We start from the raw sequence: 27,352 nt of genomic DNA on the forward strand, positions 1-27,352 counted from the left end.
CAAACTAACTGGTTTCCACGAGGGTTTAAAATGTTAATTTGTTCTGTAGACTCCCCAATGGCGTTTCACTGTGGCAGCTGGCCACCGGATCTGGGCCGTGTCCGGGCCATATTAACTGTTCTTGTGAATTAAAATTGAAATTTAGCAACAACTAAAACTATGGCGCTTTGAATATGGGGTATGGGTGGCCAAGGAAATATTCACTGGTACTGAACCCTAACCAAAATGCATCAACATGACACCCACAAATTATTCAAACTGCCGTGCTATTTATTCCAAGAACCTGGCACAGTAGTAAACCAGGTGTTAACCAGGTGTTAACAAGTTAACCTTGAGGTAGAGGTAAATCATCTAATAGAAGAGCATGGAATCCTCTTAACTACCCTTATGAAATTCTACCTTGGTTTAGTATGATTTTTACCATGGTTTTAATGCAGTAACCATGGTTATACTAGGTTTATGTACAAAGCGGATTCCAAAAAAGTTGGGACACTTGGTATTTTGTGAATAAAATAAAAATGCTGGCATTTTCAAAACATTCAATATGTTAATAAGGTAGAGCATTGTGTGTAGACAACATATCAGTTGTTAAAGCCAAGCACAATGATTGTTTTGGGGTAATTATGTGATCATTTAAAATTTCACCCCTGCAACAAATTCCAAAAAAGTTGGGACAGGGCCAATAAAATGCTTTTTATGTTGGATAAGCTTAAGACTAAACACAAGACAATTAACATTTAAATACTTTGACTGATGGCATGATTTTATTTAAAAAATAGATATTTTGATATGCGAGACATGATTTCAGCAGCTCAACTGATAGGTGTGTTCTTCGACTTGTTTACCTTCTTGTTATGCTTAATATGTGGCACATCCTGACTGCAAGAAAACAATTTTGTCACCTGTTTACTCTTATGATGGAACCACACTGTTGGAACATAGTAGAGATTGAAATTTGCCATCATTATGGGGCAATATCTAAAGGCTGTGCTCCAAAATATAATGCCTTGGTAGCTATGTATGCTGTTTAAAGTCTGAATATATCATTCGGCCCTCATTTTAATGCTCTACATGAGTAAGAAGACCATAACCAAGGCATCTCTGCACCCCTTTACCATCATATATGCTGTCTTTCAGACTGACCACTAAATCAAGCTGAAGTATTCATTTTCTTCATAACCTGGAGGGTGCATGACTCCATGATTTTAAAAAAGAATGAAATATTTTCCATTCTGTAATCAGAGGACAGTTTCACATGTCTCCTAGGTCCATGTAGAACGAGCTTTGCCACTTGCAACACTGTTTAATGTCTGCATCATGTGCCTTAATCAAGTGTTGTGTTTATAGTCATTTTTTCAACAGCTGTCATTGTTGGAGTGTCATAGTTTGCTTATTGACGATGGGTATGTCATGATCTCATAACTCGTGCAATGATTTTACAGAACTCTACATTACAGAAATAAGCCTTATATGCCTGCAATTTTGATAATTCAATCTTTCTGTGTAATAGATCAGTAATTAGTCCCTCAAAATCTTCGCTACTGAGTGCCACAGCCTCTCTGTGATGGTATTTTATTTGTGCATTCATGTTGGCAGTCAATATAGTTCCTTTCAAAATATTCCTCCTGTGTTACTTTTAGAATTATCCAACTATTACAAAAAAAATTGGCCCTGTCCCAACTTTTTTGAGATTTGTTGCATGGGTCGAATTTTAAATGACCACATATTTCCCTCAAAACAATGCTTTTGCCTCATTTTAACTGTTCCTATGTTGACCCTGTGCCATTGTGCATCTTATGCATGGATTGAATGTTTTGAAAATGCCAGCATTTTGATTTTATTCACAAAATACCAAGTGTCCCAACTTTTTTGGAATCCGCTTGTAGTAACATGGTTCTACCATGGTATGTCATGATTACTCTGAGTACCCTGAACCAACCATATGTTTTACTGTGTGTCTGAGTGAGTGAGTGAGTGAGCGATTGAGCGAGCGTGTGTGTGTGTGTGTGTGTGTGTGTGTGTGTGTGTGTGTGTGTGTGTGTGTGTGTGTGTGTGTGTGTGTGTTTGTGCATGCGCCCGCACATGTGTGTGTGTGCGTATGTGTGTGTTTACTCACATTTTCTGGGTCCTGGTTTCATTCTACATTCTCCTCCATGATCAAACCTGAGAAAAGATGACAGAAGAAAAGCACAGTGGACATGAAGAGGGGTGGAGTAAAGCACATGAGAGGAGAGGAGAGGAGAGGAGAGGAGAGGAGAGGAGAGGAGAGGAGGAGAGGAGGAGAGGAGGAGAGGAGAGGAGAGGAGAGGCGAGGAGAGAAAATGATGAGGAGAGGAGAGGAGATGAGGGCAGGAAAGGGGAGAGAGGGATGAGGAGAGGAGAGGAGAGGAGAGAAGAGAAGAGAAGAGAAGAGGAGGACAGGAGAGGACAATGAGGATAGAAGAGGAGGAGAGGAGAGGAGAGGAGAAAGGAGGAAGGCAAGGGGAGGGAGGAGAGGAGAGAAGAAGGGAGGGGAGATGAGAAGAAAGGAGAGGAGAGAAAGAAAAGGAAGAAAGTTATATCGATATTAGAGCCAACTAGATCCAGGCACAGCATTGCTGGGAAGCTTTGCTTGACAAAGACATCTGACAGCAGCCCTGACGGCAGCACACTGTGACACAGGTGACTACTAGGGACACTGCAGCACACTGTGACACAGGTGACTACTAGGGCCACTGCAGCACACTGTGACACAGGTGACTACTAGGAGCACTGCCACTGCTGAGTGCATGTGCTGCAACTATCTCTTGGTTAGAGAGCAGGAGAGCAGAATAAATCACATCCCTTAGCAGACCATGTGCTGTCCAACTTGCTGCTTCATGTGTAGTCATTCTGCCCTAACCCTCCATGAAATATGTGGTGAAAACTCCTTGCCACCAATAAAATGCTATAAAAACCTCTCTCTACAGACTGCAAGAATAGAGTGTAGCGTGTAGGACTGAAGGCAGAGTAGTTCTGTTATTCATGTTCCCTTTTAAATGGTTGTCTTTCAACCCCCTCCTGTGTATGCGTTAGCGCAAACGTGATTGGTTCATTAGGCGCTGGCATCTATATGGGCACCTGGGGTCCTTGGGCAGGTAGCATTCCTCCGGTGTTAGCTGGGAGCTGTGTGGCTGGCGGCGTTTGGTTGGCGTTTGTTTCACCCTAAGGTATGCAGCGGTTTTATTTTACTTTATCGGGGTTAATCTGTGATGGTACTTTTGCTGAGCACTAAATTCTACTGTTTGGTTGGTTTAGGGGGAAATAGCCAGGAGCCTCTTGCCTTGTGCTCGCAGCGTTATCTGCTGCCTTGGTACAGCGTCTGGCTGAGCGTGCGACTGTTGATGAGGCACGACTGCCTAGGCATCCGTATGATGTGCATCCAGGTATGCTACCGTTTTGGTTGCTGCCATGTCTCCATGTTTGTAAGCGTTAACGTTCAGCAGTGTAATGAACGCTCTCTTGCACGCGTCTCTCTCTCTCTCTCTCTCTCTCTCTCTCTCTCTTTGCTTAACCAGTGCCGGTCTGAGTAGTGGGGTTGCCTGGGGACCCACCCCAACGCTTGTGTCTGTGTGTAACAAAAGATAGCCACAGGTATGTTATAACTTACGCAAAAGTGTTGCATTCTGATAACCCTCTTGTTCTCATTGCCTGTTACTATCTCCGGGGAGGTATTGGTAATCTTGTAACCGTTGATGGTTAGCTAATTCTGATTAGTCAACTTCATAGTGGAGTTTTATTGACAAATTTGTACAACCTTGTACAACGGGGAATGAAAATATCATATCTGTGTGGTAATGGGTTTTGTATTTTTCTTTTCTTTTCTTTTTCTTTCCTGATTCAGATCCATATGCTGCGCAGTTCAGCTGCTGTTCTCTTTTAAGTTCTTTTGAGTGCATGAGTTGTGTGAGTGTGTATGTGCTGCTAGCTGTTGCCTGTTGGTTGGCCGAGTCTGACCCTGTTAAGTTTGTTTCGGTTTAACCCCCTCTGTCCTGGTGGCCAGAGGGACAGAGAACTAAGTGTATAGTGGGCCACAGGCTGAGGGGGACTCATTTATTTTCTTGTTTACCTTTTGTTTGTCTTATTTGTTTGGTCCCCTTTTCCAAATCCCCTTCAACTCCCGGTCCGCACCAGGCCCTATTGGCTAGGCCTACTAGCGGTAGCTGGCTTAGGGCATACAGTCTCCTCGTGTTACCAGTCACCAGTAGTAGAGTGAAATAGTGAACCCTGAGTGATCAAGTGTGTTTAATTGTAAACTTAAGGTTGCAGTGTACACTTCTCTGACTGTGTTTTACCATAAGGGTTGTTTCCCCTCTCGTGTGTAAACAAGGGTGCAGTGCTTGAATATTCTGAATTATTTGTGTTCTGCCTTAAGGGGTTTGTTTCCCGTCACGTGTGTAATGGAGACTGAGCGCTAGTCTGTCACCATTCTGCTGAGTTGGCTGGTAGCCGGCCGGGTACTTGGGGTTCCCCCCGTTATGTATTTGTTTCTTTCCCTTCTGCAACACTTCGAAAGAGTCTTTTTAATGTGTATCTTAATACAAACTTGTATTTTTATACTTTTCTAAACAACCTTGTCGTGTGGATTTCTGACAGAGTTCCTCTTGCTCTAAGGGTGTTAATCAAGGGGTGGCGTAGTCTACTGCAGGGGGCGCTGTCGCTACATGGTGTACTGTAGGGGGCGCTACAGAGTGTTTCCCATTTGTGCATTGCTCCTTGCATTTCCGTATACGCTAAGCCCTAAAGGTCACATAGCTGTTTCACTGGCAACAGTCAAAACTGTCAGCAAACTTTCGCAAATTGACCTGGCAACTGGTTGCCCATGCCCCTCCCCTCCCTTACTTAGAAGGGCCTTTAAGATAACGGAAATACTGTATACGAGAAAAAAGGTTGTCAAGTGGGGTTAAGTGGGTAGGGGGCTTTAGAGGTGACAAGAGAATTGGCTGCCCCTGTCCCAGTCCCCACCCCGTCCCATGTCATGTTTTCAATTTACAAGACGCAGTTCACCGACAGCACAGAATACCCCTTGGTGTTAGAATACCAGAGCAAGGGTAACAATTAAGTGTATTTTCTCCTAGGCATATATGAGTTGGACCAATACGGCATTGCGTACAGCGCATGCAGACAAAAACTAAGTCATTTGTGGTAAGATTTCTGCCATCTACAGTGCCAGATACAGCCCTTTTCGTCCAGGGACATCTTGTGTGGTTGATGTAGTGGACAACATCATAGTTGACACAGACACAGACTTACCTGAGAGTCTCTAGTTTACAGTTGGGTTCATTCAGTCTGTCTGTGAGTTCCCTGACACCTGAGTTTCCTGGGTGATTGTAGGTAAGATCAAGCTCCTTTAGGTAGGAGGGGTTTGATTTGAGGGCAGACGCCAGGAAAGAACAACCCTTGGATGAGATCTGACAAACAGACAATCTGAAACAAGAGATCCTAATTAGTAGGAAAAGGGTCATGTCAATGATGGCAATGCATCAAGAGTACACACGGTATCCTGCGAAGAGTCAATGGGGTCACAGTTTCAATTCCCATCATTAATAGGTGAATAATCGGACTCTGATAGGTGGGTAGTGGTGGTGCATAACCAGGGGGAGAATAACCATCCATCCATCCATCCATCCATCCATCCATCCATCCATCCATCCATCCATCCATCCATCCATCTCATATCATGGACCAGCTAGTTTGGCCCTCTATGAGAAGTAAAATGTCTGCAGCTCATAATGTATTGCTGTATTTATTTTCCTCAAAGGAAAGGTGATGAGGAAGGTTCACTTATATCTTGTGTTCATGTTTTTACTGTAAATGAAAGGCTATAAATGGAAAGCAATTTACTGTGACATGTTACTAGTGTTACTGGGATGTGTGGGTTCTCTCAACTACCAAGTGATATGACCAGTAGACTGCTTGTTCTGTCCATTTTCCTGAAATTTCAACTACTCTTCATCTCTGCTGTTCTTAAACATAAACAATACACAATAGACACCACTTTCAAAATGAGCAGCGTTGGGCAAGTTACTCAAAAACGGTAATGCATTACTGATTACATGTTACTTTCTTTTCAAAATAATCCCTTACACTACAATATTACTATATTTAGAATGTTAGGCATTCCAGTACTTTTGCATTACCTTGGTTACTTTGGCAAAAAGAACTGTAGGACTAAATATCTGGCAATTTCTTACGGTGTAAATCAAGCTCATGAGTCGTGACTTTTTTTACCTCCCATCCAGGAGGTGTTCTGGCAGCGTGCAGACTAAAAACTACCAGGTTCACGAATAGCTTCTTTTCGACCCACCACAATGAATACCACTAAAATCCAGGTCATGTAATGCATTGTAACTTAATTTGTTTAGCATTGTAACTAAGTACATATTACAGTTTTTTTGCCCTGTACTGCCTTACATTACTGCATTACAGCAAAAAAGTAATGCATTTCCATAATTAATTACTTTTGTAATGCATTACTGCCTAACACTAAAAATTAGTATGTACATTTGTGCATGTGTGCGTATTTTGGTTGTATACATGTAAGCCTTGATTTCATAACATTGTGCAAATGTCACACTATTCACCTGAGTGTCTCTAGTTTGCATTGTGGATGTCTCAGTCCCACACAGAGCAGCTCCACTCCTCCGTCCTGCAGGTCGTTGTCACTCATGTCCAGTTCTCGCAGAGGGGAAGATGGCCACTGCAGCACTGATGCCATCATGTCACAGCTGGCTTTGGAGAGGTCACACCGGTTGAGCCTTTTTCAAAGGAAAGAGGAATGTGATTACCTTTCAGCACCTCCAAAATACAGTTCATATCACACTCTTATTCCTTCTAAAATTGAATGACCAGTTTGTGCAAGTAACCTGTGTTCGTCTGTCACCTTAGATTAATAGAGTTAAACACATATTTGTGATTCAGAATGTTGGCCTATACTCTGGAGCTCATTTAAATCCTCATACTGTCACTGCTATTAGGTTACCCACTGAATGATGTCTCAAGTAGGATGCATCTAATGCACCAAAGGACTGGTCTCTACTTGAGACTGAATGGCCTCCTGGGACCAATGACTGGGTACTAGAGATTCTGGTGGTAAAACGAAAGCGAGCACCAATTTAAAATCATATCTCAACCTACCTAGCACAAAACAATTTTGTAAAATCTTACTGGTATCTACACTGTAAAAAAGGCTATGGACATTCAGTAGTTTTCACTGGTTATTTTCATGCACTTCCTTAGTTTAGCGACTCTTATTTTGACATTGCTAGTTTCAGGATGTGACACCACGCATTCCTCCATCTTTGTTTTAGTTCAGATGCATCCAGCCCTTATAGAACAGCCTTGTCACTCGCTATTAAGCCCCATTGTACCAGTTGTTTGTGTTAGTTTGTCTCAGTTCTATGGTTTTTGGCTGCAGTTCCAATGAGTTCTCCACTAGTCGCGCATCGGAGACCAGAATGAATGGGACCCAATGGAGCTAGATGCTAAAAATCTTCATTTTCACCCAGGTCTCATCAACAAAGCTCAGATTCGAATGTCGTTCTGGAGACTCCAATAAGGGTTTCACCCAACACATAGCTTTTCACACACCCAAAGCACATATGTCCGTTTGATTTGTTACAAGAGGCGTTTTTGTTGCTCACTACTCGCTAGCATTTTGCTAAGGAAGTGACGTCATAAACACTTAAAATCACTTTTTAAGCATATGCGTGGCTCAAAAGATCTAAAACTCAGCCGTGGGTATTTTCTATATATAGTCTTTCGAAAGCAACATCCGAATTACCGGAAAAATCATATACTGAGATAAAGGCACCATGAGGGGTTTTGCTCCATAGGATTCCATTCATTCTGGTCTCCGGGCCGCCACGTGGATAAGGGTGGGACCATAGACATCATATAGAATACGTTACGTTCGTTGCTCAGTCTAGTATTCTATATGATGTCTATGGGTGGAACTGCCACTACAGCTCTAAATCTGCCATAGAACTAATACAAACCTGCCTCGTTTCGGAAACCGGAAATACACCGTGAAACCAACCAGTGGCGTATCTGGTCTTATAGAATCTGTGGATGCATCACAGTGGGTTTACATACAGTTCACCTGGGGAGCTCTGTCGAGACAGCAGAGCCCATAAGGCTGGCGCTAATAACTGACAATTGTGCTCGCTGTCGGCTGAAACTTGGCAATATTACTGTAAGTTCTGAGAAACCAATGTGGATTTAAATGAAATGTACAATAACCTGGTAGGTATGTCCTTCTGATTTCTTACAGCTTTGGCATTTATGAGTCAGGCTCCGCTATCACCTTGATAACAAAATTGCTTTACGGCCGTCGTGATCACAGCAATGCAGCCGGCCGACCAATCCAAACGCAGTGTGTGAAGCCACTCGTGACGTCATATTGACAATAAAGACGTATTTTACAAAGATCCAGCGAGTTTAAACATTCAACCTAAGTGCTGTTTGAAAGGATAATTTATCCTGCCTTTGGGAAAAATAAAATGAAACAATGATACCAATTGTCTCCCAAAGCAATGGCAGCATCTGTGATTGAGCTCCATGGGACCCCATTCATTCCAACAGCCTCTGCGCTCCTTGGCGCTCCTCTGCACTGTCTGGATGGCGCCACTTAGTGGACAGTACCACCCGGAAAAAGTCGCAAGATTCCTTTCTCGTACTACCCATAGATCCTCTCTGGATGCATTGATTTTGCCTTACCTAAATTCTGAAAGTTTCCTCCTTTTATCTTAAGGAATCCTGTGTTTGTGTGCATAAATGACCGCAGTAAGTAACCTTATATTATAGTTTAGATAATGTTACATTAGTATTGATGCATATTTCTGTATATTTGTGAGTAATCCGTTAGTTATTTGGTAGATTGTGTCGAACCTGCCTAAATCACATGTTGCCTTTGTAATTCCGGTTTATATACCTCAGTTATTCATATTAATGTTTAGTATGGAACTTAGTGTGGTGTGAATGTTATAGCAATGCCACAGGCAGCATCTGATTTGCTGTATTTTATTTGCTTTGTTTAGGATCACACACACACACACACCCATGTTATGATACCAATTGAAGTTTAATAGAAGAAGTTAACTTGAATCAACCCGTCTGGCGTCATCCTTTCATACCAAACCCCCCATTCAACATCCTTCTGGCCTTAAGTGGTGCTCTGGCCGGCACTCCTTGATTGTGTTCGATGAAATTACTGAACGGCGCAACCTCTTAATCTAATATACAGTCCAACCACCTGCTATCTTCCCTACATACACACTGCATTATAACATAGTGCACACACAGTCTCTTTGCTTCATGTGCTGATTTACAATTAAACGTTGCATTACTATTACAATTAAATAGCCTTGGGTAGCATTGGTTAAATTGCTAAGCCAGGAATCTCCATCTACAACCTCCAAAAAATGATATTGTGTGCAGCTACTTCACGTGACAGAAAATAAGTTGTGTGCTCACTGTGTGTCTATTGTAGATAAGAGGTCAAATACATAATGTTGGGCAGACATGCTGTTCCATGTCCATGTGTTTCAGGTGACAGAAAGAATGCCACATAGCAGAGACTAATGGGCAAGACAATGACCACCTACCTTAATGTCTGCAGCTTACAGTGAGGACTAGACAGTCCCTTACAGATGAATTCAACTCCAGAATCTCCCAAGGCATTGTTACTCAGGTCCATCTCCAGCAGGGGGTTTGCTGACTGCAGAGCATTGGCCACAACCTCACAGGATGTATCAGTGATCTGACAACCAGATAGTCTGTAAAGTAATAAACACAAAACTGTAAAGTAAACAACACAAATTACTTTTCTTCTTCAAAATAATAATTTATAGTGACACAGGACTGCTGGGCAGAGAAGAGAACTTTGCAAAAGAATGCATATGACAACAAACTAGTCTACAAGGGGAAAGAAACATGTCATTCAGAAAATAATGCACATGCTAACATTACACTTTAAACTAGAACAATAAAATGGTTGGTGTATTTCCTACTTGATGTCTTAGTTAATGTTTGAACTCAACCAGCAAACGAAAACAGTTTGAATTTATATCAGTCTCTCCAGTTTTTCATGATTTTGCCATTGTGTGATTCACTGTGTAGTCAGCAATATACCACATATTTTTGTGATGCCTTATGCTGCATTTATATGGCAAAATAGACTGAAAATACTGCCCATCCAGGGCTGTACATTAAGACCAATTGGTCGCATTTTGAGCCTAAATTTTGGACTGTGCGAGAAAGAAAAATGAAACGGGCGCACGTGTGCGAGTATGCTTTTCAACCCTTTTATTCGCGTTTTACTCCTGCTCGAGTGCATGATTGCGAGAGCTGCGCTTTTTTTCCTCGATTCCCTAATACTAAATGCGGTATGCCCTTCTCGCATGTATGCACTGCCTGTCTGACAGACAGCGTCAATCTCCCAGTGGGAATGCGCTTCAAAAAAGACGGTCAATGTTGCTTGAATTCCGCGTTGGCTAAGATTGAACCATCTATGCTCCCGTAGCCCTCAGAAAAAAAACAGAATCGCACAGAGCCGTGGTTAAATATGGCATATAACGCGCGCACGCTCATCTCCCAGTCGAATGTTCTGTGCCAAAACTTCTTACAGCTTTTCGAAATGGGCTGCTGTTTAAAACGTTCAAATGCAGGAGTTTGCATTGCTAACAGGAAACCTTTTGAATCCGGTAGTGAAATAGCCTCTCGGTTTGCTAACTCGTGTGATTTAAAAGACGTCGCTGTTTTGGCGTTTTCCCTAACCGCTGTCTTCCCAATTACTTCGCAAAAAATGCATCGCAAACAAAGTAGTAGGCTATTAGTCAAGATAATAGTTCGAGGAGCATTCAGAACAGGTACCGGACCGGTAGTGTTCACTGCGCGCAAGGGCCAGTCTAGTTGGCCCAGCAGCTACCGGTGCTGTAGGGCATGGCTATCAAAAAGAGCAGCCAACACAGTGAGATAATTTTGCGCCTCCCAGTTTCATTACACACCGTTCCAACCCACGCGTTTGAGGAATAAACTATTTTTTAAAAGCCCGTTGGATTAGCGTGTTGCCTTGCCTACTATGTTTAAGACTAAATAAACTACTCAATCTAGTTCAGTAATCATGTGATTACATGTTTCAATCACGAAGCCATAGTAATAATAGGCTAATGATAATAAGTAGGCTAATGGGAACTGTGGTTTCCTCACTGTTTTTGTTGCACAGGGTAATGGCATAGGCTATTGTGCATGAAGATGAAGAAAAAGCCCTTCAATTTCTCCCCATCACTTAGTTAGGTCACCTAGGCTACCACCTTGACTGGAGGGGGTGGTGGTGGGGGGTGTCCCACATCACTTCTTATGAAACTGCACAACACAGACCTTTTTCATGAACATCTGTGGTTACAGGTCTTATTCTGGCTAACCCACCACCAACTTTGGTTAATATGTTTTCTGTGGAAAACACAACGCTCTCTGTGCATTATTGCTGCGGTAATCAATGGTACAATATTAAGCACAGTAGGCCTATTTTACATAAAAAACACAATAATGTTTTGTAAGTGTCGCAAAAATGTTGCTCCTGAATTTTTGTCTGTGCTCCTAATTTTTTGTCTGTGCTCCTAATTTTTTTTCATTTAGGAGCACCAGTGCTCCTAGTGAAAAAGCTTAACGTACAGCCCTGCCATCTGTCCCATCACACCCGCAGACTCTCACTCCTCTGTCAAATATTCATTTTGATTCAACAATTACTGGGGGGGGGGGGGGGGGGGGGGGGGGGGGGGGGGGGGGGGTGGGGGGGGGGGGGTAGTAAAACCCTGACTGTTATATTAGTGTAGAAGGTTTTGTGACAGAGAGTTGTTAATTTTAATCAGACCATGATTGAGGGTTTCCAGGCAGCTTGGTAAGGGAGCAATGTAAATATCAGTGTTGTCATCATAACCAAGATGCGTATCTGACAAGATGTGTGCTGTATTTGACTATGATGTACCCCTTCTCGAGGGTGCCATAAAACAGTACTGTTTGGTACACATAATTGGGTATGGTTAAGAAGATCTTGCCATAGAAACGCACACAATAGTGTACCATACTGCTTGGTGGAAAGGGCCCTATGGTAACCCAGAAAATTTGTTGAAAATAAGTTGTGTGCTCACTATGTGTCTACTGTAGATAAGAGGTCAAATACATAATGTTGGACAGACATGTTGGATGTCCATGTGTTTCTGGTGGCAGAAGGACGCCACATGGAAGAGAATAATGGGTAAGACAATGACCACCTACCTTAATGTCTGCAGCTTACAGTGAGGACTAGACAGTCCCTTACAGATGAATTCAACTCCAGAATCTCCCAAGGCATTGTTACTCAGGTCCATCTCCAGCAGGGGGTTTGCTGACTGCAGAGCATTGGCCACAACCTCACAGCATGTATCAGTGAGCTGACAACCAGACAGTCTGTAAAGTAATAAAGGGCTCAATATGTACACAACACAAATTACTTTTCTTCTTCAAAATAATAATTTACAGTGACACAGAACTGCTGGGCAGAGAAGAGAACTTTGCAAAATAATGTATATGACAGCAAACTAGTCTACAAGGAGAAAGAAACATGTCATTCAGAAAATAATGCACATGCTAACATTACACTTTAAACTAGAACAATAAAATGGTTGGTGTATTTCCTACTTGATTTATGAGTTAATGTTTGAACTCAACCAGCAAACGAAAACAGTTTGAATTTATATCAGTCTCTCCAGTTTTTCATGATTTTGCCATTGTGTGATTTACTGTGTAGTCAGCAATATACCACATATTTTTGTGATGCCTTATGCTGCATTTATATGGCAAAATAGACTGAAAATACCCGCAGACTCTCACTCCTCTGTCAAATATTCATTTTGATTCAACAATTACCGGGGGGGGGGGCAGAGAGATCGTAAAACCCTAGCTGTTATATTAGTGTAGATGGTTTTGTGACAGAAAGTTGTTAATTTAATCAGACCATGATTGAGGGTTTCCAGGCAGCTTGGTAAGGGAGCAATGTAAATATCAATGTTGTCATCATAACCAAGATGCGTATCTGACAAGATGTGTACTGTATTTGACTATGATGTACCCCTTCTCGAGGGTGCCATAAAACAGTACTGTTTGGTACACGTAATTGGGTATGGTTAAGAAGATCTTGGAAGCCATGGAAACACACACAATAGCGTACCGTACTGCTTGGTGGAAAGGGCCCTATGGTAACCCAGAAAATTTGACCCAAAGACAGCAAACAACAATTCAGTTTACTCTTCAATCAGTCCATTCATATCATCTGTACTTAGTAAAAAATCATACTTAGTAAAAAATCCTTACAGGTGTACACGTGGTAAACAACAATAGCTAATCCAGTCACTTGCCAGCGTTACTGACCTCAATGTCTCCAGTTTACAATGTGGACTCTGAAGAGCAGACAATAACTTCTGTAATGAAAAATTCTGCAGGTGAGTCTGACTCAGGTCCAGCTCTCTTAGGGGGGAATTTGCAGACTGCAGAGCTGACACCACAGTCTCACATGATGCCTCTGTTAGCTTCCAGCCAGAAAGTCTATAACACAATGAAAGTCAATGAGGCAGTGAAATGTGGAACATGTAATATGTCATTCAGTACTCTTAGTGTTTGTCATCTTTTTTCCAAATGTACTCTCCTCTGATAGGACCAAGATGTGTGACTACAAAAACTGCCAAATTCAAATAAGATTGCAAATCACAGTGCATTTACTTAGATAATACTACATACATAATAATGGCTATGGAAACGGGTCTGAACTTAAAAATGTACAAATGAATTAAATTATACAGATGAACTCACATAGCTTTTCTGCAGCATCGTATAACTGGGACTAGTCTCCTGATACCCTCTGGAGAGGATTTGTATTTTCTAAGATCAAACTCATCCATCACCCCATCAGACATCAGAAGCACGTGTGCCAGTGCAGAACAGTGAGCCAGTGAAAGCTGTTTGACTGATCCCTTCTCTGCCTTGAGGTAAGCCTGTATTTCATCATGGACAGACGAGTCATGCATTTCAACCAGGCAGTGGAAGAGGTTGATGCACCTCTCAGGGGAGATGTTTGGTCTCTGCATCACCTTCAGGTTCTTGATTGTTTTCTTCACACTCTCTGGGCTGCTGTGGGTGTGTGTCAGGAGGCCAAGCAAGAGTATCTGATTCAGCTCCAGTGAAATGCCATGAAGGAAACGAACAAACAAATCAAGATGTCCATTCTTGCTTTCCAAAGCTTTGTTCACTGCACTCTTCAACAGCTCATCAAGTGGCAATGCTGTTATGCTGTCCTTTCTTTTCACAAACTGTCCCAAGACCTCCGAATTCTTATTTAGATAAGATGAGAACACATGCAGAGCAGCCAGAAACTCTTGGATGCTCAAATGGACAAAGCAGTAGACCTTCTGATGCTCAAACACACATTCCTCCCTGAAGATCTCAGTGCACATTCCAGAGTACACTGATGCTTCACTGACATCAATGCCACACTTTCTCAGGTCGTCTTCATAGAACATGAGATTGCCATTCTCCAGGTGTGTGAAGGCCAGCTCTGCCAGTTTCAGAATGACACTCTTGTGGGATTCTAGAAGCCTCTGTCTATCTGCTTCAGTTTCCTCTTGATACTTCTGTTGCTTCCTGGTGGTCTGGATGAGCAGGAAGTGTATGAACATCTCTGTCAGGGTTTTGGGGGCTTCCCTTCCATCGTCTTCTTGCAGTATCTGCTGAAGGACAGTGGCGGCAATCCAACAGAAGACTGGCATGTGGCACATAATGAAGAGGCTTCTGGATGCTTTAATGTGTGTGATGATTCTATCGGCTAGGCTGTGGTCACTGAGCCTCTTCCTGAAGTACTCTTCCTTCTGTGGGTCACTGAACCCTCGTACTTCTGTCACCCGATCCACATACTGGGAAGGAACCTGACTGGCTGCTGCTGGTCTGGAGGTTATCCAGATTCGAGCTGAAGGAAGCAGGGATCCTTGAAAGAGGCATGTCATCAGCACATCCACGGGTGACAGTTTTGTTACATCAGAAAACTGCTGGTTCTTTTGAAAATCCAGTTGAAGTCGACTCTCATCCAGACCATCAAAGATGAATATGATGTTGCAATCTTTGTATTCACTATTGTCCAACTCACTAAGCTCAGGGTGGAAGCCAAGCAGGAGCCTGTGAAGACTGTATTGGGAATCTTTGACCAAATTTAACTCACGAAATGGAAGCACAAACATGAAATCCACATCCTGATTAGCATTGCCTTCTGCCCAGTCAAGGATGAACTTCTGCACTGAGACTGTTTTTCCGATGCCAGCTATCCCCTTTGTCATGACAGTTCTTATGTGTTCCTCCTGTCCAGGTACAGGGTTGAAGATGTCATTGCAGTTGATGGCTGTGTCATCTGTAGTTTGTGGTCTGGATGCTGCTTCTACCTGCCAAACTTCATGCTCGTTATTCACGTCTTCACTCTCTCCTTCAGTAATGTAGAGCTCTGTGTAGATCTTGTTCAGGAGTGTTTGGGTCCCCTGCCTTATGATGCCTTCAGATATACTTTCAAACCTCTTCTTCATTTTGGCTTTATGGCTCATCAGTACACCATTGAGGTCACAGTTGCCTTATGGCATAAAACAAAGTAAGTCAGTTTAATCTTGAAAATAACACATGACCTTATATTCTTAAGAAGTTCTCAATTGTAATTGTATTGTTGTCATTTCTATTAGTGTAGATAAAATACTATTTTAAAATTAAATATAGTACAACTCACCTGCTAGTCTTGCCCTTTTAGCTGGAGCATGATCAGTCAGGACGTGATTGCTGGCTGCTGTGTGCTGAACTAAAGGAGGCTGTGGAGAAGGCTGTGCTGCACGCTTGTGAGGATGTAGAGGATCCTGCCACATCTCTGAGTTTGAGTGTGGAGGATACTGTGCAATGACTTCAGGAGGCTGTGGAGAGGACTGTGCCATAGGCAAATGTGGATTTAGACAATCCTGTCCCATCTCTGAGTATAGAGGATGCTGCTGCAGGTATGCATGTTGGTATGGAGACACGTGGGGCAATGATGGAGGTCTGGAGAGATGCAGTTCCAGCATTTTATTGTGGTGGTAAAGGGAAGGATCTTGCATGGTTGCAGATGGGTTTTCAGTGGGTTGTGTCACGGTTGCAGAATGGTATAGCGCATGTTGTCCCATGGATGCAGAAAGATTTGTAGAAGGTTGTGTTATGATTGCATTAGGATTTACAGTAGGCTGTACCATGGTTGCAGATGGGCTTACAGTAGATTGTACAGCGGCTTGAGAGAGGTATAGGTTAGGGGGCGCAATATACGCAGAGGGGTATACATTGGGTTGCACTATGCTTGTGTATGGAAGAGTTTGTACTATAGGCCCATGTGAATGCAGGAGGGGTTGTGCCATGGTTGTGTCGGGATTGATAACAGCTTGAATTCTGCATCTCTGTCTGCACTGGGGACAGCTGTAGTCTCCTGATGGACCAGACTGGCTCCAGTAGCTGCTGATACACTGGCTGCAGAAACTGTGTCCACAGGTGGTGATGACTGGGGAACTCAGTAGCTGAAGACCACACACACCACACCTGGACTGATACTGGGTTAGACTGTTCCTGAACCCACAACAAAGAAAATAATCATCATTAAGATACCATCACTTTTAACTGCATCGTACCTTTGGTGCATCTTGCATCTTCAGTTTGTCATTGTGGGAGAACCTCTAAAATAGTGTTTTTCAATGACAGCACCATATTCCCCCAGGGGGCGTTAGAGAAATATTGTGGATGGGGTTAAAGGCAAGACAGCTGATACAATGTGATACAAGAACAAGGATGAATGTTTAGAAAACACAGCACATCGATAACTGTTCCCTTTCTTTTTTATTCTCAGAGTTCACTCTAAAAATTATAAAACAAAGAAAAAGACACTTAACACCTGCACATGCAAACATACAAGCATATCACCTGAACGTTCCTCACATGATTTAAAAAAAAAATCCCCAACAGTGGTAAACTTATGTATTACAATATGCAAGCACTGTAAAACAAATACCGTAAAATATAATCTTTTTTTTTAACAATGCTGCAAAAGATATGTACACACAGTGTACACAGTAGCCTACAAATAACATCACATGTGAACTAGATGTAAATGATACATAACCTTGATGTTAACTCTCGTGTGGAGGGGCTCACCTTGGGTCAGACTGTGGAGGGTCTCTGCTGAAGTGTAGGGGGTGCAGCATAGACCAGTCACTCTTCATAGACACACAGCTGGGCACTGGAGACAACGGCCTGGGCATTTCTTGCCTGCAACACAAAGAGCGAGTTATAGATTTCTCTCTCTCTCTCTCTCTCCTATTGTATGTCAGTAGATCGATTGCTGTTGATTTACTTTGTTTCAGACTGTGGAGGTCCACTGCTGAAGTGTAGGGGGTGCAGCATAGACTTGTCACTCTTCATGGATACACAGCTGGGCACTGGAGACACTGGCCTGGGCTTCTCTGGTCTGTAACCAGGATACATAACAAGAGATTACACAAACACACCTGGTGAAACCATTTTGAAATGTCTGGGGTCAACCATACAGTGGCGAGACAATAGGCAGGAACAAATCGAACAAAGGAGGGAGACTGTGCTCAGCTCTAACAGTCCACCTACAAAGTGTAGTCAACTTTATCTTTGCCTAACACTAGCACATGCAAGCATACAAGCATATCACCTGAAAGTTCCTCACATGATTTTTAAAAATTCCCCCACAGTGGTAAACTTATGTATTACAATATGCAAGCACTGTAAAACAAATACCGTAAAATATAATCTTTTTTTAACAATGCTGCAAAAGATATGTACACACAGTGTACACAGTAGCCTACAAATAAAATCACATGTGAACTAGAAGTAAATGATACATAACCTTGATGTTAACTCTCATGTGGAGGCTCAGATAATCATATCTCAGTGGGTCAACCACTGTTATCTCACCTTGGGCCAGACTGTGGAGGGTCTCTGCTGAAGTGTAGGGGGTGCAGCATAGACTGGTCACTCTTCATAGACACACAGCTGGGCACTGGAGACAACGGCCTGGCCATTTCTTGCCTGCAACACAAGGAGTGAGTTATAGATCTCTCTCTCTCTCTCTCTCTCTCTCTCTCTCTCTCTCTCTCTCTCTCACTTCAGGCTATTGTATGTCAGTAGATCGATTGCTGTTGATTTACTTTGTATCAGACTGTGGAGGTCCACTGTTGAAGTGTATGGGGTGCATCATAGACCGGTCACTCTTCATGGATACACAGCTGGGCACTGGAGACACTGGCCTGGGCTTCTCTGGTCTGTAACCACGATACATAACAAGAGATTACATAAACACACCTGGTGAAACCATTTTGAAATGTCTGGGGTCAACCATACAGTGGCGAGACAATAGGCAGGAACAAATCGAACAAAGGAGGGCGACTGTGCTCAGCTCTAACAGTCCACCTACAAAGTGTAGTCAACTTTACCTTTGCCTAACACCTGCACATGCAACCATACTTGCATATCACCTGAATGTTCCTCACATGATTTTTAAAAATTCCCCCACAGTGGTAAACTTATGTATTACAATATGCAAGCACTGTAAAACAAATACCGTAAAATATAATCTTTTTTTTTAACAATGCTGCAAAAGATATGTACACACAGTGTACACAGTAGCCTACAAATAAAATCACATGTGAACTAGATGTAAATGATACATAACCTTGATGTTAACTCTCATGTGGAGGCTCAGATAATCATGTCTCAGAGGGTCAACCACTGTTATCTCACCTTGGGCCAGACTGTGGAGGGTCTCTGCTGAAGTGTAGGGGGTGCAGCATAGACCGGTCACTCTTCATAGACACACAGCTGGGCACTGGAGACAACGGCCTGGGCATTTCTTGCCTGCAACACAAGGAGTGAGTTATAGATTTATCTGTCTCTGTCTCTGTCTCTCTGTCTCTCTGTCTCTCTCTCTCTCTCTCTCTCTCTCTCTCTCTCTCTCTCTCTCTCTCTCTCTCTCTCTCTCTCTCTCTCTCTCTCTCTCTCTCTCTTCAGGCTATTGTATGTCAGTAGATCGATTGCTGTTGATTTACTTTGTATCAGACTGTGGAGGTCCACTGCTGAAGTGTAGGGGGTGCATCATAGACCGGTCACTCTTCATGGACACACAGCTGGGCACTGGAGACACTGGCCTGGGCTTCTCTGGTCTGTAACCAGGATACATAACAAGAGATTACACAAACACACCTGGTGAAAACATTTTGTAATGTCTGGGGTCAACCATACAGTGGCGAGACAATAGGCAGGAACAAATCGAACAAAGGAGGGAGACTGTGCTCAGCTCTAACAGTCCACCTACAAAGTGTAGTCAAAACTTAAAACAGCTAGACAGTAAGAAAATGACACAAGATAGTTCACAAGACAAACACATCTTCAGAAAATGCAACTGATGTTTTGGTTTTATTCATGAATGTGCATTTTTTAAATGTGAGAGAAGAGAAGAGAAGAAGAGAAGAGGGAGGGGACAACACCCCCTTAGAAGACCACACTCCATTGCATTGGCTGGGCGGAGTTTGAATCCTCTTTGTTTAATGTACTCTCTCTGCCAAGGCATCATGTGCACCTTCAACCTGCAACATCCGTTCATTGATTATCTCACCTTCGGTCCGACTGTGGGAATCCACTGCTGAAGTGTAGGGGGTGCAGCATAGACTGGTCACTCTTCATGGATACACAGCTGGGCACTGGAGACACTGGCCTGGGTTTCTCTGGTCTGGAACAAAAGGAGTGAGTTGAAGATTTGGCCAAATCTATTTTACGCAGAATCACTCGCTCCCACTTTCAGACACGCACACACGCACGCGCGCACAAACACACACACACACACAGACACACACCCTATGGAACTGCCCCATGCGACTGCACCTTACCTGCACTCTCTGATCTCCACTTCCAAGAACTGCTTGCACTACGAGACTTGCACCTACAACTATGCTGCTAAATGCTGCTACTTGACCACTGGACTACAAATGGACCATGCTGGACTGCTGCAGCACATCCTTGACTTTTTGTATTCCACTAGTGGACTGGACATGCACTACCCCACAAGAACACAAACACAAACAAAAACACACACACACACACACACACACACACACACACACACACACACACACACACACACACACACACACACACACACACACACACACACACACACACACACACACGTGTTTCCCATACATAAAGGAAACTATGGCGCACCGCCATAGTTTAAATCTGGCCGCCATAGTTTCCGAAAAACCTTTTTTTTTTCTTTTGAACGATTTCCGTTTTAAAAAAAAACAATTTTAAAAACGATTTCCTTCGCATTTTCCTCCTGGAGTAAATATATCCTGTAGAGAAAACCATGAGTGCTTGAAAGACAGAGGGATCAAAAGCTTATAGTGAAGTTGTTATCGTTAACTTGGGTTTGGGAGCAATAAAAAAACCTTCGGGGAAGGGACAGTTGGAGCATTGGGATGAGTTTACTGACACTGCCCAGGGTTTGTTTTACAGTTGTATGATAATGAGGTAGGCGGCAGGCCTCCATGTGACACAAATGTGTAATGTTATACATAAATGTGTAATATGTAAATGTGTAATATGTTGTCCAGCCCTTTTACTGGGAGAAATTTTGAAAAACTGGCCCTGTGACCAGCACTCCTCATGTAGAATGTGTATGCCTATTTGTGTGGGGGAAAAGGCATAGCCTACTGTCTTAGACCCTTTTTGTCTGTGCGTTAAGCATTTCACAGTGCTCCTAAATTCTTACCTGTGCATCTATTTTGTTTTATTTTTTTCATTGCATAGACCCCCGCATGAGGGATGAATGAAAGTGTGTTGTAAACAGAAATTATTCACTGTGCTGCATTTTTTACTGTTCACTGTGCTGCAATAGTAGGCCTACTATTATACATTTCAGGAGTAAAATCTTATGTAATTTCTCAAAATATAAATGGCTAAAATGTAGGTCTATAGTTTCTCCATGCGCCAATGTCATACTGTACTAATTGTTTTAACGTTTAGCATAAACCCGCATGAATTTCCACGCACCGTCCCGATTTCTTCACGATTTGATTTTTTCCACAGAAATATCCCGGATTTTTCACATTATCAAAAAACACTGTCGGTCCAGTAGGCTATTTATAGGCTACCCACGGCCCTGTCCGACGAGCCACACCCCCTCTTGAAGAGAGAGAGGGGGGTCTTGCTTATTAAGCTACCTGCCAGAAGACGGTATGCCAGATACCACCAAGAATTAAAGTTCCTTAAAAATACGAGCTGTCAACCTCGAGCTCCGTAGCGCTTGTGCGCCCACTCTTTTCCTCAGAAACCGTCAGTTCATTCAACGCATAAAACAGCCTCGGAACAGCGAATCATGCGATTAACCTAATCACAACCTGTACTAGCATGAAGTTTCGTACGAACAGACAAATTGTGCGACAAAACAGCAAGAAGAAACTGATTGTGCTCATTTCATTGTTTTGTTTTCATTGCATTGTTTCTCCACACTGTAAAACGTGTGCTGAGGGATTTTAGACAGGACCTGTCTTTGCACGCGCGCTGTTGTGAATAGCAGAGTATAACGCACCGTCCGATCTGTCTCTCTCTGTCATCCCGTTGACTGTCAAAATTTGGCCTTTAGAATATTTCCCGGATTTTGGCTTAAAATATGGGAATTTTCCCGGATTTTGGGAGCTCAAAGTTGACAGGTATGGTGCTGCACCCTCATGCAATGCTTTCCTCCAGCTATGTCTTTCCATGGTAAGATCCTCCCAGTTACTAGATGGTATATTGAACTTCTTTAAGTTGGTTTTGATGTTGTCTTTGTAGCGTTTCTTTGGACCACCAGGGACACGCTGACCTTCTTTCAGTTGGGAGTACAACATCTGCTTTGGGAGATAGGTGTCTGGCATGCGGATGACGTGGCCTGTCCAGCGGAGTTGATGCTTCATTATGATGGTTGTAATACTGGGTACATTAGCCTCCTCCAGGATACTGATGTTGGTGCGTCTGTCCTGCCAGTTGATCTTCAGGATTTTTCGCATGGACCGTTGATGGAATTGCTCTAGTGATTTTAGGTGCCTGCTGTATGTGGTCCAAGTTTCTGCTCCATACAACAGGGAGGGAAGAACTACAGCCTTGTAAACCAGGATCTTAGTTTGGGGTCTCAGGTCTCTGTCATCAAAGACTCTTTTTCTGAGTTTGGCATAAGCTCCACTGGCACAGCTCAGACGGTGATTGACCTTAGAGTCTATGTCAGCTTTGGAGGAGAGCAGACTGCCGAGGTAGGGGAAGTGGTCATCATTTTCCAGGGTAGCATCGTGTACTTTGAGGGTAGGCTGGGTTAAGGGCTGGTTGGGTGATGGTTGAAACAGGACCTGTGTTTTCTTGATGTTTAATGGCAAACCCAGGGATGTGTATGCCTTGGCAAAGGCATTAAGGATGCTCTGGAGTTCATCTGTGGAGTGTGATACAATGGCATTATCGTCTGCATACTGAAGTTCCATGATGGTGGTGTTCCTGATTTTACTGTTGGATTTAAATCTATTTAGATTGAATAGTCTACCATCTGATCTGTAGAGGATTGGAATTCATTGTGGTAGCTCTGGGCCAATGAGATGGAGTATGGCAGCGATGAAAATGGCAAACAAGGGTAGGTGCAATTATACAGCCTTGTTTTACTCCTGTCTCCACAGGGAAAGCTTCAGATTCAGAGCCACCATTGCTGAGAACTGTAGCTGACATGCCATCATGAAGGAGCCTTAGTATGCGGATGTATTTGTCATGGCATCCATACTTTGATAGTAAGGTCCATAGAGCCTGGCGGTCCACAGAGTCAAAGGCCTTTGTCAGATCTATGAAGGCCATGTACAGGGGCAGCCCTTGTTCACGACACTTCTCTTGTAGCTGGCTTGCAGTGAAAATCATGTCTGTTGTTCCTCTGGATGGGCGGAAACCACATTGAGATTCTGGGAGTAATTCCTCAGACAATTGAAGCAGGCGGTTAGCAAGTATGCGGGTAAGGACCTTGCCTGTTGTTGACAGAAGTGAGATGCCCCTGTAGTTTCCACATTCAGCTTTGTCCCCTTTCTTGAAGATTGTGACAATCTGGGCATCACGAAGCTCAGAGGGTACCTCCTCTCTCTCCCAGATCTTGAGAAGAAGCTGGTGGATGTGGTGCCAGAGCTTTAGGATTTCTGAGGAGATTCCATCTGAACCAGCAGCCTTGTTGTTCCTTAGGCTCCTAATGGGTTTGGCAACCTCAGTTATGGTGGGAGGAACACCCAGGTCTTCCCTGATGGGCATTTGGGGGATCTGGCTCAAGGTATTTGGTGCAGCTAAGCTGTCTCGGTTCAGGAGCTCTTGAAAATGCTCTTTCCAGCGTGCATTGATGGTTGAGCTGTCTTTTAAAAGTGTTTTTCCATCCTTTGAGCACAGGGGATTTAAGCCGTGGTGGCTGGAGCCATAAACGGCTCTTGTAGCACTGAAAAATCCTCTTGTGTCTCCAGAGTCTGCGAGTCTTTGGAGTTCCAGAGCCTTTTCAGTCCACCAGGTGTTTTTTAGTTCCCTCACCCGACTGTGAACCTCAGCCTTGGCCCTAGAGAGAGCTATTCTTTTGATATCACTTGTTGGATCATTTTGCCAGGCATGGAAGGTTTTTCGTTTCTTGAAGATGAGGTCTTCTATCTCCATGTCATGCTCATCAAACCAATCTTGGTGTTTTCTAGACTTATATCCAAGGGTGGATTCACAGGAGTCAAGGATGGTGGACTTGAGCAGGCCCCAGGGCTCTTTGATGTTGTCTGGGTATTCTTGTTGAAGGCTATTACCGAGGCTTACCTGGAACTGCTGCTGGATGGTAAAATCAGACAGGCTGTCAAGGTTCAGTTTCCGTTTGGTCTGTTTCTTTTGAACTCACCTTGTTTTTCTAAGATTGATGGACATTGTGGAGCGGATGAGGCGGTGGTCAGTCCAGCAGCTACCTGAGTTGATCATGGCCCTTGTGATGTTCACGTCACTGCGATCCCTCGCTCTTACAATGACATAGTCAATGAGATGCCATTGCTTAGAGTGGGGGTGTTGCCAAGAGACTTTGAGCTTGTTTTTCTGCCGAAAAGGGGTGTTGGTGACTACAAGGTCGTGCTGAGGGCATGTATGTAGGACCAGTACTCCATTAGAATGTATGTTTCCAATTCCCTCCTTTCCTATTGTGCCTTTCCAGAGATGTTGATTCCGGCCAACCCTGGCATTGAAGTCCCCAAGGAGGATGATCTTGTCCATCCTGGAGATTTTGGATAGGGTTTGTTCTAGGCAGGCATAGAAGGTCTCTTTTTCTTCCACATCAGAGTCTAGGATAGGAGCATAAGCACTCACTACAGTCGCTGTTTGGTTGTTGGTTAAGGCCAGGCGGATGGTCATGAGGCGCTCACTGATCCCCACGGGAATCTCAGAGAGGTGCCCGACGAGCTGGTTCTTAATGGCAAAAACAACCCCATGGATCCTAGGCTCATCAGCAGGTTTTCCTTTCCAGAAGAAAGTGTAACCTCCCTTCTCCTCTTTCAGCTGCCCTTCGTCCGCTCGCCGGGTTTCCGAAAGGGCTGCTATGTCAATACAGCATCTTCTTAGTTCTCTAGCGATGATGGCAGTTCGTCTTTCTCATCTATCACCGGAGGTGCAGTCTATCATTGTGCGCACATCCCAGGCTCCAAAGTTTATTTTCTTGTGTTTCTGACCGCAGTATGGTGTTCCCTCTGGATGCGGTAATCCAGACGGGTAGTGTAAGGCAAGCTATTTTTAGGGCACCTTTTCTAGCCCATTCCCCCTGAGGGGTGAGCAGAGTGGATCCTGAAATGGGCTGCTCAGTTGTGGGTGCAGCTGCCGACGGGCTCCTATGCCTTGGACCCAGAGCCCGGCGACTGAGTCTGCCACCCACCGCCTAATGTGCCAGATCATGACTAGGGGCTTCCAGATTACACAATCCTGCCCCCATCGCCATTTGCTGATCGCCATAGGACTTTAATCCTAGATGGTAGGGTGGAATCCCGTTCTGTAGAGGACGCTTGTGGGTGTGCACCAGCCTCCCCACTTTAAACAACATCAGACAGCCACCACACGGTCCTTGGCAGGTCTGGGACGAAAGTCCAGTGGCAAGGAAACCAAGACGATTGGGGACCCAGCTCTGTTGCAGCCTTCATCCGCCTTCCCAGCCGTTGTGATGTTTCCCACTGGTCAGTCACCATCATCCGCCTGTTCCGCCGTTGAGGACTTTTGCTTTTCTGTCGGGGTGTGCTCCCTTAGCCGTGCCTAAGGATGCTGACCCACACAGCAGTGGGGCTATTTACCCATAACTGGAACTGTGGTTGGCAGGGTCAGGGCGTATCCACCTTGAGGTGGGCCTGTACACTACGCCTCTGGGGCCCACTGCTGCTCCGAGATCCCCCACAGTTTAGCCTGGGCCCGCAAGGACCCAGTTACCATGTATGGCCACGAGGAGGCACTTTTCAAACGCGAAAAGAGGAGCCGAGTGCCTCCTCCTGCTGGTACATAGCCTCTCCACCGCCAAGACTCCCCCACACACTACCTCAGTCCTGGAACATAAGACAATACAACATGTTGCATACAATGTTGCTACCCCATCTACTTTATATAACTATTGCTATTATACTGATACTATTGGTACTGTCACTGTTATTTCTATTATGGTAATGTCTATGTTCTATTTTATATTTATCTTATCTTCTGTTAACATGTTAATGTTAAATGTTGAATGTTAAATGTTCATTGTACTGTATTTATTGTTGACCAGTTGTTACCTGTCCCGTCTTGCACTTCATGTCTGTAAAATGTCAGTCTTGTATATGTCTATGTCCTGACATGGTATAGAGAGAAAAGTAATTTAATTTCCCCTTTATGACTTGTGCATATGAAGAAAGTGACAATAAAAGCCGACTTGACTTGATGTACATTGCCTTCCAACTAATACCCACTGAGACTGGGTTGCAACCCAAGCACACCTGCTGAACCCCTGGTAAAACTCAGCCACTAACAACTGGAACAACTGGTCGTACCCTCATAAGCTGTCCAGTCTCCACCAACACCTCCCCCTCAGCCTGCAGGAAATCAACAACACTATAAGGAAATCTAGATTCTAAATGAATGACCTATATCATTAATGTTCACCATACTGCCCTACAATTTCAGAACGCAGTATCTTGAAAATGGTCGAAAATGGGTTTAGACCGGAAATTAACTTTAAAATACCTTCTTTTTCTTGTGTTAAAAATGTTTGGTCCAACTTGGTCCCGTTTCAGAAAAAAAACGATAAAAAACGATTATACTGCGCTTTTTGGTTTTCGGAGGCTACGACGTACTACAACAGAACGCAGTATATCGCGCAATATACTGCACTTCTCCATTGACACCGTGGTTTTGGTGTAGACAATAATACCACGACAGAACGCAGTATAATGATTTTTCAGCTAAAAAGTAATGAGAATGTTGTTTTTTTTTGGTTTTTTTCTTGTGTGCATACATTTCCACCATAAAAAAGTATTATATGGAAGTGCCATCACCACTTTACAGTTCCGTGGCCAGAAAGGAAACTTTAAAGCCTTTTTTCTCAGTTTGCCATTTCGAATTATACTGCGTTCTGAAATTGTAGGGCAGTATAGTGCATTGCACTGCAGGGTCGATAGACACTACGGGTCCTGAGGTTAAGGAGAACGGTAAACACCTCCCTCATCAACATGCAGAGTGTGTACATCAAACAAAACTGATCTTGTGAGATTATGTCAATATTGTCAATTCCTAGATGCATGCCCTGCCAATACTGAGACAAGATGCAAAACCAAAAACACACCTGCTGAATCCCTTGAGCCACTACATATAAGCAACTGGTCCTGAAGGAGGAGAGTGGTGCACTCAGCTGAGCAGTCTACCAACACCTCCCTCCCAAGCCCACAGGAAATCAACATTAAAGGTGCACTATGTAGGATGTGGCCAGAATGGGTACTGCAACTATGCTGCTCATTGAAACCATGCTGCATAATGCCAAATTTGATCTTTTCATGAATATTTACTTAATAATAAACCAATATTTACTAGCTTCCAAAGTACAGTACGTTTTGCAGCTGAACATTTCTATTCTGGAAATTCAAAATGGCGGACCATGGAGAAGATCACCCTTTTCATGTATGAAACGTGCAATTTTCCCAGTCATAATGAATACTTAGAA

At 43.5% G+C, this 27,352-nt stretch overlaps 2 protein-coding genes across 3 annotated transcripts in view; one reads left to right on the forward strand and one right to left on the reverse strand.

The window, feature by feature from the left end:
• The window catches only part of LOC134443149 (NACHT, LRR and PYD domains-containing protein 12-like), a 343,863-nt gene that overhangs the window by 142,088 nt on the left and 174,423 nt on the right, over window positions 1–27,352 (forward strand). The window lies entirely within an intron of this gene.
• The window catches only part of LOC134443148 (NACHT, LRR and PYD domains-containing protein 12-like), an 80,704-nt gene that overhangs the window by 33,642 nt on the left and 19,710 nt on the right, over window positions 1–27,352 (reverse strand). Inside the window, exons 2-16 of one of the 2 annotated variants that reach the window (XM_063193053.1) lie at window positions 19,733–19,846; window positions 19,167–19,280; window positions 18,862–18,960; window positions 18,270–18,383; window positions 18,037–18,150; window positions 17,447–17,560; window positions 17,248–17,361; window positions 15,812–16,665; window positions 13,864–15,661; window positions 13,426–13,599; window positions 12,295–12,465; window positions 9,624–9,794; window positions 6,603–6,776; window positions 5,272–5,445; window positions 2,117–2,163 (exon numbers count right to left, since the gene is read on the reverse strand). In XM_063193053.1, coding sequence (XP_063049123.1) covers window positions 2,117–2,163; window positions 5,272–5,445; window positions 6,603–6,776; window positions 9,624–9,794; window positions 12,295–12,465; window positions 13,426–13,599; window positions 13,864–15,661; window positions 15,812–16,665; window positions 17,248–17,361; window positions 17,447–17,560; window positions 18,037–18,150; window positions 18,270–18,383; window positions 18,862–18,960; window positions 19,167–19,280; window positions 19,733–19,846 — 4,346 coding nt within the window. The remainder of the gene's footprint in view (window positions 1–2,116; window positions 2,164–5,271; window positions 5,446–6,602; window positions 6,777–9,623; window positions 9,795–12,294; window positions 12,466–13,425; window positions 13,600–13,863; window positions 15,662–15,811; window positions 16,666–17,247; window positions 17,362–17,446; window positions 17,561–18,036; window positions 18,151–18,269; window positions 18,384–18,861; window positions 18,961–19,166; window positions 19,281–19,732; window positions 19,847–27,352) is intronic. The other variant, XM_063193054.1, reaches the window with a different exon arrangement.

This window comes from Engraulis encrasicolus, unplaced genomic scaffold, assembly GCF_034702125.1.
Source record: "Engraulis encrasicolus isolate BLACKSEA-1 unplaced genomic scaffold, IST_EnEncr_1.0 scaffold_28_np1212, whole genome shotgun sequence".
Lineage (NCBI taxonomy): Eukaryota > Metazoa > Chordata > Actinopteri > Clupeiformes > Engraulidae > Engraulis > Engraulis encrasicolus.